This window comes from Sapajus apella, unplaced genomic scaffold (genome assembly GCF_009761245.1).
Source record: "Sapajus apella isolate SASKATOON/1434 unplaced genomic scaffold, GSC_monkey_1.0 scaffold38, whole genome shotgun sequence".
Classification (NCBI taxonomy): Eukaryota; Metazoa; Chordata; class Mammalia; order Primates; family Cebidae; genus Sapajus; species Sapajus apella.
In genome coordinates this window covers 455,818-473,823 of record NW_022436978.1, presented here as the reverse complement: position 1 = coordinate 473,823, position 18,006 = coordinate 455,818, and the positions used below count along the sequence as shown (strand labels likewise).

At 47.2% G+C, this 18,006-nt stretch overlaps 2 protein-coding genes across 7 annotated transcripts in view; one reads left to right on the top strand and one right to left on the bottom strand.

Annotated features, from left to right (window-relative positions):
- Positions 1-18,006, top strand: part of DHX30 (DExH-box helicase 30) — a 56,088-nt gene that overhangs the window by 27,238 nt on the left and 10,844 nt on the right. For 5 of the 6 annotated variants that reach the window (XM_032297940.1, XM_032297936.1, XM_032297938.1 and 2 more), the window contains 2 exons: positions 6,846-6,976; positions 8,242-8,352. In XM_032297940.1, the coding sequence (XP_032153831.1) occupies positions 6,846-6,976; positions 8,242-8,352 (242 nt within the window). Of the gene's footprint in view, positions 1-3,872; positions 4,163-6,845; positions 6,977-8,241; positions 8,353-18,006 lie in introns of those variants that run through there. The other variant, XM_032297935.1, reaches the window with a different exon arrangement.
- Positions 11,071-11,846, bottom strand: LOC116564684 (malignant T-cell-amplified sequence 1-like). The gene has a single exon (XM_032297941.1). It carries the CDS (start codon positions 11,739-11,741, stop codon positions 11,196-11,198), a length of 546 nt encoding a protein of 181 aa, XP_032153832.1. The 5' UTR covers positions 11,742-11,846; the 3' UTR covers positions 11,071-11,195.

Below are 18,006 nucleotides of genomic sequence, written 5' to 3'. Positions count from 1 at the left end.
GCCTCCTGGGTTCAGGCAATTCTCCTGCCTCAGCCTCCTGAGTAGCTGGGATTACAGGCACGCGCCACCATGCCCAGCTAATTTTTTGTATTTTTAGTAGAGACGGGGTTTCACCATGTTGACCAGGATGGTTTCGATCTCTTGACCTCGTGATCCACCCGCCTCGGCCTCCCTAAGTACTGGGATTACAGGCTTGAGCCACCGCGCCCGGCTTTTTTTTTTTTTTATCCTGGGTGTTCCCCGCGTTGAGTTACGGGGGCTCTCTCGAGTTCATTTTTTGAGCAATAAGAAATCTCCTGTGAAATGTCAAACTGAAACCAGTAAGACTTGGTGCAGTGACAGCTCAGCACCTGCTGAGTGAGTAGGCCTGGAGCCTGCCTCCTGGGCTGGATGCCATCTAGAGTCCTATGTGCTATGATCCTTTTCTTTTAGTAGACAGTATAAAACATTACTTTTTTTCCTTTGATTGTAAACTTCAGCAGAAAATAACATACTTGAGAATTTTACTATAAAGAGTACTGTGATTTTTGTTGTGACTCACCACCTTTAGAATACTTCTACTTCAGAAGTTTCTGACTTGGTTCACTTTCTTACTTGGCTTTGGTGCTCTGGCGGCATCCTGCACACACACTAGTGTGTATGGAGAAGCGAACTGCAGGCCCTTCTGAAACCATGGTCTTGGCTCTGCCTTCATGGAAGAGGCTGCGTCATGTCTCTGCTCAGGCTCAAACCATCTGGCAGCCTGTTTTAACAAGCTCTCCCAGGGCTTATCAGATTCAGACCTGGACTTGTAAAGCAAACTCATCCCTCCCTCCCAGCTTACCTCCAGCTACACTGCCAACCTCTGTCCGAGGCTGTCGGGGTCACTACTTGCAGGGGTCTGTCCTGCAGACCTTGACTCAGTGACGGATAAATAAAGTACACTGACACACAGATATTATGCTTTGCCAGTTCAGCTGAGGGTCTGTTGCTTCTTACAGACTCCATGGAGAGTGCTGTAAACAGTTGCAACCGCCGGCCTTCTTCAGCCAGTGAGACTCGCATTTATTTAGCAAAGTTTAATTGACAAAGGCTTGGGTCAACACTACTAGATTGAAAGATTAAAGGACAGGGCCAGACATGGTGGCTCATGCTTGTAATCCCAGCATTTTGGGAGGCCAAGGTGGGTGGATCATGAGGTCAAGAGATCAAGACCATCCCGGTTTAGTAGAAACCCCATCTCTACTAAAAATACAAAAATTAGCTGGGTGTTGTGGCACATGCCTGTAGTCCTAGCTACTGGAGAGGCTGAGGCAGGAGAATCGCCAGAACCCTGGAGGCGGAGGTTGCAGTGAGCTGAGATCACGCCACTGCACTTCAGCCTGGTGACAGAGCAAGACTCCCGTCTCAAAAAGAAAAAAAAAAAAAAAAAAAAAAAGACTGGGCGCAGTGGCTCACGCCTGTAATCCCAGCACCTTGGGAGTCCTGGGTGGGCGGATCACGAGGTCAAGAGATCGAGATCATCCTGGACAACATGGTGAAACCCCATCTACTAAAAAATAAAAGTTTGCTGGGTGTGGTGGCATGTACCTGTAGCCCTAGCTACTCAGGAGGCTGAGGCAGGGGAATCACTTGAATCCAGCAGGCAGAGATTTCAGTGAGCTGAGATAGTGCCACTGCACTCTAGCCTGATGAGAGAGCAAGACTCCCTTTCCAAAAAAAAAAAAAAAAAAAAAAAAAAGATTTAAGGACACGTTCTGATGCTTGAAGCAAATACCATTAGGGGTAATATCTTTGGTCAACTTTTTCATGAGAGGGCCATCCAGCTTAAAGGTTAGTTTTAAGACTACATGAGTAAACAAGTTAGGTAAACTTTTCTACATACTTTAACTATTTGCTTTACTTATTTATTTTTTAGTTTTTAGTTTTTGAGATGGAGTCTCATTCTGTTGCCAGGCTGGAGTGCAGTGGCACAATCTTGGTTCACTGCAACCTCCACCTCCCTGGTGCGAGTGATTCTCCTCCCTCAGCCTCCTGAGCAGCTGGTACTATAGTTGTGCGCCACCATGCCCAGCTAATGTTTTGTATTTTGAGTAGAGATGGGGTTTCACCATTTGGCTGGGATGGGTCTAGGTCTCTCGACCTTGTGATCCACCTGCCTCAGCCTCCCAAAGTGCCTGGGATTACAGGCGTGAGCCACCATGTTTGGCCTTTGCTTTACTTACTAACTAAATGTAAGGGGGTTTTAGGCTGCCTTCAGCCAGAACTTCTCCTGAAAATATGAAAAAACTTTCAGGCTTTTCTTCTTTTTTTTTTTTTTTTTTTGGGACAGAGTTTCGCTCTTGTTACCCAGGCTGGAGTGCAATGGCGCGATCTCGGCTCACCACAACCTCCGCCTCCTGGGTTCAGGCAATTCTCCTGCCTCAGCCTCCTGAGTACCTGGGATTACAGGCACGCGCCACCATGCCCAGCTAAGTTTTTGTATTTTTAGTAGAGATGGGGTTTCACCGTGTTGACCAGGATGGGCTCGATCTCTTGACTTCGTGATCCACCCGCCTCGGCCTCCCAAAGTGCTGGGATTACAGGCTTGAGCCACCGTGCCTGGCCTTTTCAGGCTTTTCAAAAGGGTTTGAGACTATATCGTATAACTTTCTCTACTGTTTTTCCCTTAATATTTTTGCCACTACCTCCTACACAAGTCCCCCTCCCATTCCCCCCCCAACCAAGGGACTGAGACCTTGAGGCCCTGGCTCTGCACTGTCACTACCCTCAACATGCAGATTCAGTCTGATTCCCAATTGACCCAGAGCCCTGCTCCTCAAGGCCATGGAGGCAGAAGAGGAATGAGCCTGGCTAAGATCCAGGCAGAATATTTTGGAAATGAAATCCTATTTGGCTTTCTAGCAAGTGAGGAACAGCAATTTCACTGCTGGACTTCACGCTGGACCAACTCAGTTCTTGGCAGTGTCCAAAGTTCGGTGTTTTCACCTTCCCCTCCAGCCCTGGGGATTACATCTGTTTCTGCTTATGTTGAAGAAGAGGTCTTCCTTGGCCTGCCTCCAGATCTTCCTTTTTGTTTTTAAACATAATAGAGTTGGGGTCTCACTATGTTGCCCAGGCTGGTCTCAAAATCCGGGGCTCAAGCAGTCCACCTGCCTCAGCTTCCCAAAGTGCAGGGATTAGAGGTGTGAGCCACCACACCCTGCCCTGGCTCCAGATCTTCACCAGGTTTACTTTGTAAGCCATTAAATAAGATGGGGATGGTGGGGCGCGGTGGCTCATGCCTGTTATCCAGCATTTTGGGAGGCCGAGGTGGTTGGATCACCTGAGGTTAGGAGTTCAAGACCAGCCTGACCAACCTGGGGAAACCTGGTCTCTACTAAAAATAAAAAAAGTAGCAAATACAAAAATTAGCTGGGTGTGGTGGCAGGCTTCTGTAATCCCAGCTACTTGGGAGGCTGAGGCAGGAGAATAACTTGAATCCAGGAGGCAGAGGTTGCAGTGAGCCGAGATCTAGCCAGTGCACTCCAGCCTGAGCAACACAGCGAGACTCCATCTCAAAAAAAAAAAAAAAAAAAATGGGGCTGCCGATTTGCTAGAAGCATGCTGAAAGTTGAGAGATACGAACAATTGGTAGGGAACTAACTTCGCTTCCTTATATGACATTGAGCTCAGGCCTAACATCATTTTCTCCCCAAAAGCTCCATTCAGTCTTCCTGCCTCCGATCCACATGACTGCCCGTTTAGATTTGCCGGAGAGTGAGCTCGGCAGGGTCCAAGCCCTGGGCCGCGCCGAGCCCTCCTGCTGGAGGCTCAGGGCTGTAGTGAGCTAGGGCGGGCTGCGGATGCCCTCATCTGGGCTCGGCCGTCGGGTCCGCCCGGCCGGCAGGGGGCGCGCAGAGCTCGGGCCGGCCACTCCCGTTCTTTTCGCCCGGTCTCTTCAGCACACAGGCCGCGGGGGTCGGCGGGAGCACGATGGCGGCCGCCAAGAGGCTCATGGCGCTGGTCGCCGGCGTCTCTCCGCGCCTGCGGCCGCTGGGTCCCGGTTCTGCTGGACCACAGGGTCGCTCGCGCGGCTTCTCGTCAGGCTGCGCCTCCTCCGACTGCACCAAGGAGGCCACCGAGGCCGAGTCAGGGATGGCCCCCGGCGGGCCTGGGGAAGGCGACGGAACTATGGTGAACGGTGAGGGCAGCAGCGAGGGTGGGCGGCTACGCCCTTGACTCCTGGGATGGCAGCGTTAGGGGCGCGGGCCGAAACCCGGCCTAGCGGCCGGGGGTCCTCTCTTTCATAGCGGCCAAGTTCGCCATCCGCCGGTGGGCCGCCGCCTTGCTGTTTGTAAAGCTTAGCGTGGCACAGACCCCAATGGAGCCTTAGAGACCTGCTACTGGCAAGAATAGTTGAGAGGCGCGAGACCGAGAGAGAGTGGGGAAAACGAGTAAAAGTCCAGCTCCTGCCAGGATGAGTAGCCAAGGGCTAGAGCTTCTAGGGATAAGCATGCTTTCACCAGTGTGAGAAATCGCCCAAAATACTCCTGATACATCAGGATCTCAAATAGAGACAGAATGACTGCTTTGGTGGACTCCAGCTTTGTGCCTCCCGAATAGTGCAGAGAATAAAGCTGGCGAAAGCATCAAAGTGGGTAGAGAACGCCAGTCTCCACCAACCTTACAGAGCTGAAGGGGGGCTCTCAGTGCATCTCTGTTGTTAAACCAGTAGGTTTAGTAGGCTATTCAGAGTTAGGTCCCTCTGTGACCAGTCCCCGTAAGTCCACTTATATATGGTTTCTTTCTTTCTTTCTTTTTTTTTTTTCTTTAAGACAGGGTTTCACCATGTTGGTCAGGCTGGTCTTGAACTTCCGACCTCAGGTGATCCACCCGCCTTGGCCTCCAAAATGCTTGGATTACAGGCGTGAGCCACCACGCCCGGCCGGTTTCTTTCTTTTTTTTTTTTTTTAAAGATGGGGGTTTCTCCATTATGGCCAGGGTGGTCTTGAACTCCTGACCTCAGGTGATCCACCCACCTTGGCTTCCCAAAGTGCTAGGATTATAGGCGTGAGCCATCGCACCCAGCCTATATATGGTTTCTTAATTGCTTGAATCTTAGTTGCTTTACAAGTTACCGCTTAGATGGAGACAGGACCAGGTGTTCTCCATCCTGGCCACTTGATACAGGACTCTGTTCCAAGGAAACAATTTCAAACCAGCAGCAGAGTTACATCAGAATGCTTGGAGGCATTTTTTCTTTTCTTTTCTTTTCTTTTTTTTTTTTTTTTGAGACGGAGTTTCACTCTTGTTACCCAGGCTGGAGTGCAATGGCGCGATCTCGGCTCACCGCAACCTCCGCCTCCTGGGTTCAGGCAATTCTGCCTCAGCCTCCTGAGTAGCTGGGATTACAGGCATGTGCCACCATGCCCAGCTGATTTTTTGTATTTTTAGTAGAGACGGGGTTTCACCGTGTTGACCAGGATGGTCTTGATCTCTTGACCTCGTGATCCACCCGCCTTGGCCTCCCAAAGTGCTGGGATTACAGGCGTGAGCCACCGCGCCCAGCCTGGAGGCATTTTTTCAAAATAAAGAGCCTCCTCCAACATCGCTGCCATTCTTAGGTGCCCTGTGGGGAGCTGGATGCCCATGCGGTGAATAAGCTCCCCGGGTGATCAGTGTACATGCAGGTGCACATGTGCATATGTAGTGCCCCTTTTGGAGCTGCCAGAGACTAGAGTGGAGAATATGGACCCCCATGTTCCTAGCAGACCTCTTCATGACCTGGTTAAGCCTTGTGTCTGGTACAAGCTTCTTCTGAGTAGACATCTGACCCATTTCTGCTCTGGGATTGATCCAAAAAAACAAGTAAAAAGAAGCAAGGCACCTCTCATGGTATCTGATGCATCAGTTTTCCCTATGATTCCAGAGAACTTGGAGGAGGAATAACTTATTCCTGCTCAGATGTAGAGGTCTTTTTAAATTAATTTAAAAAAAATTTTTTTTTTAAGACGGGGTTTTCCTGAGGCTGGAGTGCAATGGCACGATCTTGGCTCACTGCAATCTCTGCCTCCTGGGTTCAAGTGATTCTCCTGCCTCAGCCTCCTGAGTCGCTGGGATTACAGGTGTTAGCCACGACACCCAGCTAATTTTTGTATTTTTAGTAGAGATGGTGGTTTCACCCTGTTGGTCAGGCTGGTCTTGAAATCCTGACCTCAGGTAATCTGGCCTGCCTCAGCCTCCCAAAGTGCTAGGATTACAGGCATGAGCCTCTGTGACCAGCTGTAAAGGTCTTTAATCAGTCCCCACACATAGTTTGGCTCTTTGGAAGCCTTTTGCAGTGTGCTTAGGTATACTTGAGAGCTGGGGTCTGGTATTTAGCGTCTGGGTCTCATCACTTGAGATACATGCGGCCAGGCCTCTCTTCTGTGTGTCTTATTTTAGGAGGGGCCTTGCATTGTCTTGATCTCCAGTTTGTGTGTGTGGTGGATTTTTGTTTTTGTATTTTTTGTTTGTTTGTTTGTTTGTTTAGTACCTTCTTTCAGACATCAGACTAGGAGGGTTTATTAACCAACCAGGCTTCTGTAGCTGATGTATGAAATAAGGAGATTGGGCGGGGAAGAGGATGCTGGTAGATTCCCTTCTGTGGTGTGTGGGTCATTAGCCCTTTTCCTTCAAAAGATGGTTATTGGAGTGAGTTATTCAAGTGGGTCTTGCCCCACTCTCCCCTGTAAACCCTGAAGTCATTCCTCCTTCGTTTTTCAAGGTGCTCCTGGGTGGTTTGGGGTCACGAGCCAACATCCTCAGAATCCAGCCCAGGGTTGCCCCATGGAGTTTTTAAAAGAAAAAGAACAACTGTAATGCTTTTGTTCTTATTTTCTTAGCTTCTAGGGACCTATTAAAAGAGTTCCCACAGCCCAAAAATCTTCTCAACAGTGTGATTGGAAGAGCCCTTGGCATCTCACATGCAAAAGACAAACTAGTCTACGTGCACACAAATGGACCGAAGAAAAAGGTAACTCTGCTGGTGGCAAGGAAAAACACTGATATGACTGAGAAAGGAGGCTGTTTGTCCTTTTTCTCTTAGGTTTCTTTGTCAAGGAGGCCATAGAATGGGTTTCCTGAATTAAAATGTTCAGCAGATACTCAGAGCAAAGCTAGGTTTGACGAACAGCCAGAATACACATGCCTGCATTAGGGAAGTGGAACACAGGGCAAATGAGGCACCATCTTGTCTAAGACAGGCCCCTACACTGATCCTTGGTTTTTGTTCCCCATCAACTAAGGACTGTGGAGGGTTAGAGTTGATGATGAGAATTCTCGCCCTTAGAGTCCTATACATTCTTGAACTATAGAAGCATGCAGACAAACCATTTTGAATGATTTAACATTTATTTTATTTATTTTTGTAGAGACAGTATCAGAGCCTCTCTGTCACTCAGGCCGGAGTGCAGTGGTGCAGTTGTAACTCACAGTAACCTCAAACTCCTGGGATCAAGTGATCCTCCTGCCTCAGCCTCCAGAGTAGCTGGGACTGCAGGCAGGTACCATCTCACTCAGCTAATTTTTTGTATTTTTTGTAGGGATGGGTTCTTGCTATGTTGCATAGGGTGGTCTCAAACCCCTTGGCTCAAGGGATCCCTCCTCCTCAGCCTCTCAAAATGCTGGGAGCCACCACTGCTGTCAGTCTGGATGATTTTTAAAAATAAAAATGGGGCCTGGGTGTGGTGGTTTATGGCTGTAATTCCAGCACTTTGGGAGGCTGAGTAGGGAGGATCCCTTGGGCCCGGGGTTTTAAGACCAGCCTGGGCGACATAGTGGGACCCCATTTCTATAAAATAAAAAAAAAATTAGCCAGGCATTATGGTGCAGGCCTGTAGTCCCAGCTACTAGGGAAGCTGAGATGAGAGGATTGGTTGAGCCTAGGAGGTTGAGGCTACAGTGAGCTGTGATTGCCCCACTGCACTCCAGCCTGGGCAATAGAGTGAGACCCTGTCCCCCAGCAATTTTTGTAATAAAGGTGGATCCCAGCTTGGCCTCTGGCTAGAACATGGTACCTTGGAGAAGCAAAACAGCTTGGGGTAGAACAAATGGTTTCATGGTGGGAGGGTTAGAGCCTTTAAGGAGTTAATAATGGGATTGAGGTTCTGTCTTCTGCTCTCAACTCTGAGCCTAGCCTGTTGCTGTTGTGAGGTCCACAGCTGTTTATTCTCCATGTGATTTGCAACAACTCTGTAGTCTGGAGTGGCAAGAGTTCTGATTCTCTCTTCTCTTCCCCAGAAAGTCACACTGCACATAAAGTGGCCCAAGAGCGTGGAGGTAGAAGGCTATGGCAGCAAGAAGATTGATGCTGAGCGGCAGGCTGCAGCTGCGGCCTGCCAGCTGTTCAAGGTGACCCTCCCTCAGTGAAAGCCATGCAGACCTTCCTCCTGGGAAACTCCTTGCTCTTTGTTCTTGTTGGTAGAGGTTGGCATAGTGTTCTATCACTCACCTGTCCTTAGCCCTTCCTACTTCCTTGTTTCCTTTCTTGCTGTTCAGCCAATGAGGCGAAAAAATTATATTTACACACACACACACACACACACACAGTATATAACTTCATATATATATATATATATATATATAGCTTTATCTGTTTTCTGTGTTTTGTTTTGAGACAGTCTTGCTCAGTTGCCCAGGCTGGAGTGCAGTGGTGTGATCTTGTCTTACTGCAACCTCCACCTCCCAGGTTCAAGTGATTCTCGTGTCTCAGGCTCCCAGGTAGCTGGGATTACAAGTGCCCACCACCACGCCTGGCTAATTTTTGTATTTTTAGTAGAGACAAGGGTTTCATCCTGTTGGCCAGGCTGGTCTTGAACTCCTGACCTCAAGTGATCTGCCTGCTTCGGCCTCCCAAAGTGTTAGGATTACAGGCATGAGTTTGTAATCTATTTGCTGTGGTTTTAAAAACCACCCAGTCTGTTTGCTGTGGTTTTTTTATTTTTTTTTTTTTTTTTTTTTTTTTTTGATGTGGGGTTTTTTTTATTTTATCCAGGCTGGAGTGCAATGGCGCGATCTCGGCTCACCGCAACCTCCGCCTCCTGGGTTCAGGCAATTCTCCTGCCTCAGCCTCCTGAGTAGCTGGGATTACAGGCACACGCCACCATGCCCAGCTGATTTTTTGTATTTTTAGTAGAGACGGGGTTTCACCATGTTGACCAGGATGGTCTCGATCTCTTGACCTCGTGATCCACCCGCCTCGGCCTCCCAAAGTGCTGGGATTACAGGCTTGAGCCACCGCGCCCGGCCTTGCTGTGGTTTTAAAAACTACAGAGAGGCCAAACCTAAAATGCAATAAAAATAAATAAATAAAAAATAAAAAAGGCTTCATCATGGAGGAAAAATAAAACAACTACAGAGAGGAACCACTTTATGAAAAACTTCCTATATATAGGATGATGGATGTATTTTTGTGTTGGTTTCTGTTTTTTTTTTCTCATTTCCTGTAGGTTTTTCTCTATAGCCATGTAGTCCAATCTTGTTTTTTTTAATTTCTAAAAATATTTTTATTTTTAGTAGAGATGAGGTCTTGCTGTGTTGCTCAGATTGATCTCAAACTCCTGGCCTCAAACAGTCCTTTTGCCTCCACCTCCCAAAGTGCTGGGACTACAGACATGCGGCACCATGTCCGCTCTAATTTTTTTTGAGACAGGGTCTTGCTCTGTTGCCCAGGCTGGAGTGCAGTGGCATTGTCATGGCTCACTGCAGCCTCGACCTCCCAGGCTCAAGCCATCTTCCCATCTCAACCTCCCCAGTAGCTGGGACTACAGGCCTGTACTACCATGCCTGGCTAATTTTTTTGTATTTTTTATAGAGATGGGGTTTTTTCCTATTGCCCAGGCTGGTCTCAAACTCCTGGTCTCAAGCAATCCTCCCACCTCAGCTTCCCTCAGTGCTGGGATTGCAGGTGTGAACACGGCACCTGGCCAGATTCCTAAGTCTTCATCTCTGCTCTGACAAGAAAAAGCCATAGGCTGCATATTCCCTCGAGGCTTTTACTGTTCCTCTTTCCTCTATTTGAAGAGGAAGGTCCCTCTTGCTTTTCTGGGCCCCCATAATACCCATTTCTTTTCTCTGTTCCTATAATAGTTAATTGCTATAATGGAATACATGAAACTGGGTAATTTATTTCAAAAAAAAAAAAAGGGGGTTTGTCTCACAGTTTTGCAGACTACAAGAAACCTGGTGCCAGCATCTGCTTGGCTTCTGATGAGGCCTCAGGAAGTCACGGTGGAAGGGAAGGGGAGCTGGTGTGTCACACAGTGAGAGAGAAGCCAGGGTCATTTAAACAACTAGCTTTTGTGTGAACTAACAGGGCAAGAACTTTTTCATTACTGTGGGGAGGGCATCAAGCCATTCATGAGGAATCTGCCCCTGTGACCCAAACGCTTCACACTTTGTCATTGGGGATCATATTTCAGCATGAGATGTGGAGGGGACAGACACCCAAACTGTAACAGTCCTCTTTCTCTGTGTCTCTTCTCCATCTCCCCTGTTGCCCTTTTGTTTAATTTTTAGATTCTTTCTCTTCTGGTTCTTTTCTACAGGCAGTGCTCTGATTTCTTCCCTTGTCTCTGATCTACTGCAAACAGCTCTTTGTGCTTGTATTTTCTCTACTCTGCTGTCTTGGCCATCTTTGTTCATGGACTCTTAGTTACCTTTTTTTTTTTTTTTTTTTAAACTAGAGATGGGGTCTTGCTATATTGCTGAGGCTGGTTTTGAACTCCTGGGTTCAAGCCATCCTCCTGCCTCAGCCTCCCAAAGTGCTGGGATGACAGGTGTGGGCCACTGCGCCCAGCCTGTATGTATGTTACACAATTAAAAAAAATCAAAAAAAAAAAAAAAAAGTCTTTTGGACCACTTTAAATCTTTTTCCTTGTTGCACACTTCAGGTTTTTAGTTTTCTCTCTGAAGGCCTTTTCCTTTTTCTTTTTTTCCTTCCTCCCTCCCGTCGTCTTGGCATTTTCCTTATTCTTGAACCTTTGGTTGTATCTGGAGAGGCTGATAAAATGATCCATTTTATATTAACTTGAGAGCCAGTTAATATCTTTTATTTTTATTTATTATTTATTTTTTAGCATCTGGTGAATTTATTCAGCATAATCACAAGCATTATCTTCATGCTGTCACACACAGACACAAACACAGGTACAGCACAATATCCATATTTAGCCCAAGTGGATTCCTTCTGAGGCTCATTTATATGTCTTCATATGCCACAGCCCATCATTTAAATAATGAATATTTTCAATGCCAATTCCTTTGTTGACTTTCTCAATATCTTCTGCAGACATCTTCATGACTCCAACACATAGAGCATGTTGTTTTCCTTCTGCCATGATAGCAACAATGGTATCTACTGCAGCAGGATAAAGCTTAGCTCCAGGAGAAGTTAAGCCTGGACACATGATATTTGCTCCACTGAGTACAAATTTGATGGCTCCTTTATCAACCTGCTGGTGTGGCAAGATAAAAGGATATTTGTGAAGTAACCTTAGGGTTGGATAAAAAGGCCCTTCTCTTTGTCTAAAATATAGTAATTCTCCATTTACGGTAAGGATTTCTATATGTTCATAGCATCGGACTATTTTGACAGGATCTTTCTTAAGCATGATCTGATTAAGCCACGGTTCAATACCTGGAAATTGCTCTATCAACTGATTCTTAATACCCTTAATAACTGAGGTTTTCAAGTGGATGCAGTTCAACACGTTTTCTTTTTCATCAAATTTCTTGAACATGATCCAAGGTGAATGGGGCGACGATAGGGAAGGGCCCGGAATGGGAAAGAAATTGAATTTGCAAGGGTCCGGCAGATCCCCTCACACCTATTTTTATTTTTATTTTTATTTTTATTTTTTGAGACGGAGTTTCACTCTTGTTACCCAGGCTGGAGTGTAATGGCGCGATCTCGGCTCACCACAACCTCCGCCTCCTGGGTTCAGGCAATTCTCCTGCCTCAGCCTCCTGAGCAGCTGGGATTACAGGCACGCGCCACCATGCCCAGCTAATTTTTTGTAGCTTTAGTAGAGTCGGGGTTTCACCGTGTTGACCAGGATGGTCTCGATCTCTTGACCTCGTGATCCACCCGCCTCGGCCTCCCAAAGTGCTGGGATTACAGGCTTGAGCCACCGCGCCCGGCTTATTTTTATTTTTTTATTATTTTTTTTAGTTTGAGAGCCAGTTAATATCTTAAAAAAAATTTTTTTTTTTTAGTTGGAGTCTCGCTCTGTCGCCCAGGCTACGGCGCAGTGGCACAATCTTTGGCTCACTCCAGCCTCCACCTCCCAGTTTCAAACAGTTCTCCTGCTTCAGCCTCTCGAGTAGCTGGGATTACAGGTGCCTGCCACCATGCCCGGCTATTTTTGTATTTTTAGTAGAGACGGGGTTTCACCATACTGGCCAGGCTGGTCTTTTGGCCAGGCTGGTCTCCAACTCCTAACCTCATGATTCACCTGCCTCGGCCTCCCAAAGTGCTGGGATTACAGGCATGAGCCACCGTGCCTGGCCTTTTTTTTTTTTTTTTTTTTTTTTTTTTAAAATAGAGACAGTTTTACTCTTGCCAAGGCTGGTCTCTAATTCCTGGGATCAAGCGATCCTTCTGCCTTGGCCTCCCAAAGTACTGGGATTACAGTTGTGAGCTGACTATGCCTGGCCTCTGGGAATTAGCCTTGGCACTGCCGTGCATTTTGTCCTCAGCCACTGGAAGACCTCTACTTCTCTTTTCTCTCTAGGTCACTCTCAAGTACCTTTTCCTCTTCCACCCTCTAAAACATCTTGATTGATTGAAATAGGGTCTAGCTGTGTTGCCCAGGCAGGTCTTGAACTCCAAGGCTCCTGCCTTAGCTTCCAGGTAGCTGGGATTACAGGCACACACAACCATGTCCAGCTAATTTCTTTTTCATTTCTGGGGAATCTTATATCTTTTAGATTCAACCATTCTGTGTTTAATGTCTTGAAAATCTCCATCTCCCATAGGGTAGCTCTACCTCAGTGGTTCTCAACCTTGGATGATTTTGTTCCTCATGGAACATCTAATTTTTTTTTTTTCTTTAAGACCGAGTCTCGCCCTGTTACCCAGGCTGGAGTGCAGTGGCTCACTGTAACCTCTGCCTTCCGGGTTCAAGCGATTCTCCTGCCTCAGCCTCCAGAGTAGGCACAGGCACATGCCACCACGCCCAGCTAATTTTTTTGTTTTTTTTAGTAGAGACGGAGTTTCACCATGTTGGCCAGCTCGTCTCAAAGTGGTGACCTCACGTGATCCACTGGCCTCAGCCTTGCAAAGTGCTGGGATTACAAGTGTTAGCCACTGTGCTCAGCTTTTTTTTTTCTTTTTGAGATGGGATCTCACTGTGTTGCTTAGGCTGGAGTGCAGTGGCGCAGTCTTGGCTCAATGCAACCTCTGACTCCCAGGCTCAAGCAATGCTCCTGCCTCAGCCTCCCTAGTAGCTGGGACTACAAGTATGTGCCCCTATGCTCAGCTAATGTTTTTAGTTTTTATATTTTTCGTAGAGACAGGGTTTTGCTATGTTGGCCAGGCTGGTAAGTTCAAGCAATCTGCCTGTCTTGGGCTTCCAAAGTGCTGGGATTACAGGTGTGATCCACTGTGCCTGGCCTTTTTTTTTTTTTTGCCCTGTAGAGATGGGGTCCCACTATGTTGCCCAGACTAGTCTTGAACTCCTGGGCTGAAGTGATCCTCTCACCTTAGCCTCCCGAAGTGCTGGGATTATAGGTGTGAGTCACAGCTCCTATTTTTTTTAATTGTCTTTAATATGTACAGTATGGTGTTTCATACTCACATACACTTTCATAAACACACAGTAAAATGAATACTACAGTCAAGCAAATTAAGATATCTGCCACCTCAAATAGTTATCTTTTTTTGTGGTTAGAGCACCAAAGGCTGGGCATGGTGGCTCATGCTGGTAATTCCAGCATTTTGGGAAGCTGAAGTATGTGGATCAGTTGACGCCTGGAGTTCGAGACCAGCCTGGCCAACATGGCAAAACCCCTCTCTACTAAAAATACAAAAAATTAGTTGGGCATGGTGGTGGGCACCTATAATCCCAGCTACTCAGGAGGCTGAGGCAGGAGAATTGCTTGAACCAGGGAGGCAGAGGTTGCATTGAGCCAAGACCGCGCCACTGCACTCCAGCCTAAGCAACACAGCCTGGGCAACAGTGAGACTCTGTCTCCAAAAAAAAAAAAAAAAAAAAAAAAGCTGGGTGTGGTGGCTCACACCTATAATCCTAGAATTTAGGGAGGCCGAGGCAGGCGGATCACAAAGTCAGGAGTTCAAGACCAGTCTGGCCAACATGGTGATACCCCATCTCTACTAAAGATAAAAAAAATTAGCTGGGCATGGTGGTAGGTGTCTGTTATCTCAGCTACTTGGGAGGCTGAGGCAGGAGAATTGCTTGAACCTGGGAGGCGGAGGTTGTAGTGAGCCGAGATTGTGCTATTGCACTCCAGCCTGGGCAACAGGGTGAGACTCTATGTCTCAAAAAAAAAAAGAAAAGAGAAAAAAATGTACCCTTAGCAAATTTCCAGTTTATAATACAATATAAATAGTCCTTATGGTGTACTTTAGACTTTCAGATTTATTCTTCTTTATTTGTAACTATATTGTTGGACCTACATCTCCTCATTCCTCTTTTCTTCTTGCCCCTGGTAATCACCATGTCTACTGTTTCTGTATATTCAGCTTATTTTAGATTCCGCATATAAGTGAGATCATGTGGTATTTTTGTTTTGTTTTGTTTTTGAGACAGAGTCTGGCTCTATCACTTAGAGTGCAGTGGCGCGATCTTGACTCACTGCAGTTTCCGCCTCCTAGGTCCAAGCAATTGTTATGCCTTTGCCTCCTGAGTAGCTGGGATTACAGGCATGTGCCACCATGCCCAGCTAATTTTTGCATTTTTGTAGAGACAAGGTTTTGCCATGTTGTCCAGGCTGGTCTTGAACTCCTGAACCTCAAGTGATGCACACAGCCCATGTGGAATTTTCTTTGTGTCTGGCTTACTTAATGTCTTCCAGGTTTATCTGTGTTTTTTTTTTTTATTTATTTGTTTCGAGACAGAGTTTTGCCATGTGGGCTAGGCTGGAGTGCAGTGCTGCTATCATGGCTCACTGCAGCCTCCACCTCCCAGGCTGAAGAGTTCCTCCTACCTCAGCCTCCCGAGTAACTGAGATTGCAGGCGTGCACCACCATACCCAACTAATTTTATAGAGGCAGGGTCTTCCTGTATTGCCAAGACTGGTCTTGAACTCCTGGGCTCAAGCAATCCATTTGTCTCCTGTAGCTGGGATTATAGGCACACGCCACTGTGCCCGGCTAATTTTTGTATTTTTGGTAGAGACGGGGTTTCACCATGTTGGTCAGGCTGGTCTTGAACTCCTTACCTTGTAATCCACCCACCTTGGCGTCCTAAAGTGCTGGGATTATAGGCGTGAAGCCACGCCCGCCCTCATTAACCATTTTAAAGTCTAGGTCAGTAGTGTTAAGTATATTCATATTGTTGTGCAGCCAATCTCCAGAACTTTTTCATTTTGCAAAACACACTCTGTACTCATCAAACAGTAACTCCCCATTTCCTGCCCTCAGTCCCTGGTAACCACTAATCTCCTTTCTGTGTCTGTGAGAATTTGACTATTCTAGATTTCTCATATAAATAGAACCATTCAATATTTGTCCTTTTGTGATTGGCAGTTTCACTTGGCATAATGCCCTGAAGGTTCATACATGTTTTAGTGTGTGCCCAATATTCCTTCTTTTCAAGGAATGGATAGTATTCCATTGTCAGGTTCTACCACATTTCACTTACACATTCATCCATCAGTGGATGGTTGGGGTGCTTCCATGTTTTAACATTGTGAATAATGCTGCTGTCAGCATGAGTGTACTGATGTCTGAGACTCTGCTTTCGGCTCTCTGCGTATATACCCAAAGTAGTAAAGTTGCTGGATCACGATAATTATGCTTTGCTCTTGTTTTTTTTTTGAATTGCCAAACTTTTTTTTTTTTTTTGAGACGGAGTTTCACTCATGTTACCCAGGCTGGAGTGCAATGGCGCGATCTCGGCTCACCGCAACCTCCGCCTCCTGGATTCAGGCAATTCTCCTGCCTCAGCCTCCTGAGTAGCTGGGATTACAGGCATACGCCACCATGCCCAACTAATTTTTTTTTTGTATTTTAGTAGAGACGGGGTTTCACCATGTTGACCAGGATGGTCTCGATCTCTTGACCTCGTGATCCACCCGCCTCGGCCTCCCAAAGTGCTGGGATTACAGGCTTGAGCCACTGCGCCCGGCCTCAAACTTTTTTTTGATACAGAGTCTTACTCTGTCGCCCAGGTTGGAGTGCAGTGGCGCCATCTCTGCTCACTGCAATCTCCACCCCCTGGGTTCAAGCGATTCTCCTGCCTCAGCTTCCTAAGTAACTGGGTCTACAGGCATGTGCCACCACGCCCAGCTAAGTTTTGTACATTAGTAGAGATGGCATTTCACCATATTGGCCAGGCTGGTCTCAAACTTCTGACCTTGTGATCCACCTGCCTCGGCCTCCCAAAGTGCTTGATTACAGTCGTGGAGCCACAGCGCCTGGCTGCCAAACTCTGTTCTGTAGTGGCTGACTTTCCCACAGTGGCTGCCGTACTTGACTTTCCCACCAGTGGTGCACAAGGGTTCCAGTTTCTCCACGTCCAAGCTAGTGCTTGTTACTTTGTTTCTGTGTTTTTGAGAATAGGGATCCTAATGGTGTGAGATGAGATCTCATTGTGGTTACAGGAGTTTTTTGTTCTAGAACTCAGCCTTTTAATGGCTATACTCCCAGTTCTTCAGCGTTTCCCTTTCCCCCCAAAACAGATGCGTTTTTCCACATTGCCGTTGTGCTTGGTGAGACGTGCTGGCAAGCAAAGGGGACTGAGTCAGCAGCCACAGCCCAGAGGGAGGTGTCCATGGGCGGACATAAATACACCCCAGCCTCCTAAATAGAAGAGGCTCATTCTTGAAGAATGGTCCTTGCCAGGCACTGTGGCTTAGAGTCTGGGTGAATATGCGCAGCTGTGAGCTCCCTTGCCAGTCTGTACCTTTTTAATCCACCTTAGTTCATCTTAGGTAGGTGATGGTTTTTGTTACTGTTGTGAATAGATTTTTTAAGATTACATTTAATTATTTCAAAAACCTAAGGGGAGGCCAGGTGTGGTAGCCCACTCCTGTAATCCCAGCACTTTGGGAGGCCAAGGTGGGCAGATCATGAGTTCAGGAGTTCACGACTAGCCTGGCCAACATGGTGAAACCCTGTCTCTGCTAAAAATCCAAAAATTAGCTGGGCATGGTGGTGTGTTCCTGTAATCCCAGCTACTCAGAAGGCTGAGGCAGAACAACTGCTTGAACCAGGACCCGGGAGGCGGAGGTTGCAGTGAGCCGAGATTGCACCACTGCACTCCAGCCTGACAGAGAGAGATTCCATCTATTAAAAAAAAACCTAAGGAGAAACTTTTTTTTTTTTTTGAAGAGACGGAGTCTCGCTATGTTGCCCAGGCTGGAGTGCAGTAGCTATTTATAGGTGCGATCCCACTACTGATCAGCACGGGAGTTTTGACCTGCTCCATTTCCGAACTGAACAAGTTCACCCCTCCTTAGGCAACCTGGTGGCCCCCCGCTCCTGGGAGGTCACCATATTGATGCTGAACTTAGTGCGGACAACCGGTCGGCATAGCGCACTACAGCCCAGAACTCCTGGGCTCAAGCGATCCTCTAGCCTCAGCCTCCCGAGTAGCTGGGACTACAGGTGCGTACCACTGCGCCTGACAGGAGAAACTTAAGAAGGCAGGCTGTGGTCACTCTCTAGCTTGTCATGAGTCAGGTGGGACTGCAAGGCCACCTTAGAGAGGTTCCTGGCCCATGGCCTGTGCTGTCTCCTGTCACATGGTCCTGACGTCAGAGACCTGATGAGCCGTGTTCTTGCTGTCCTGCGGGCTTTGTCACCTTTACCTCTCCCGGTGG

Coding starts and splice junctions, on each gene's coding strand:
- LOC116564684 (XM_032297941.1), bottom strand. CDS start 11,741: ATGTTCAAGAAATTTGATGAAAAAGAAAACGTGTTGAACTGCATCCAC.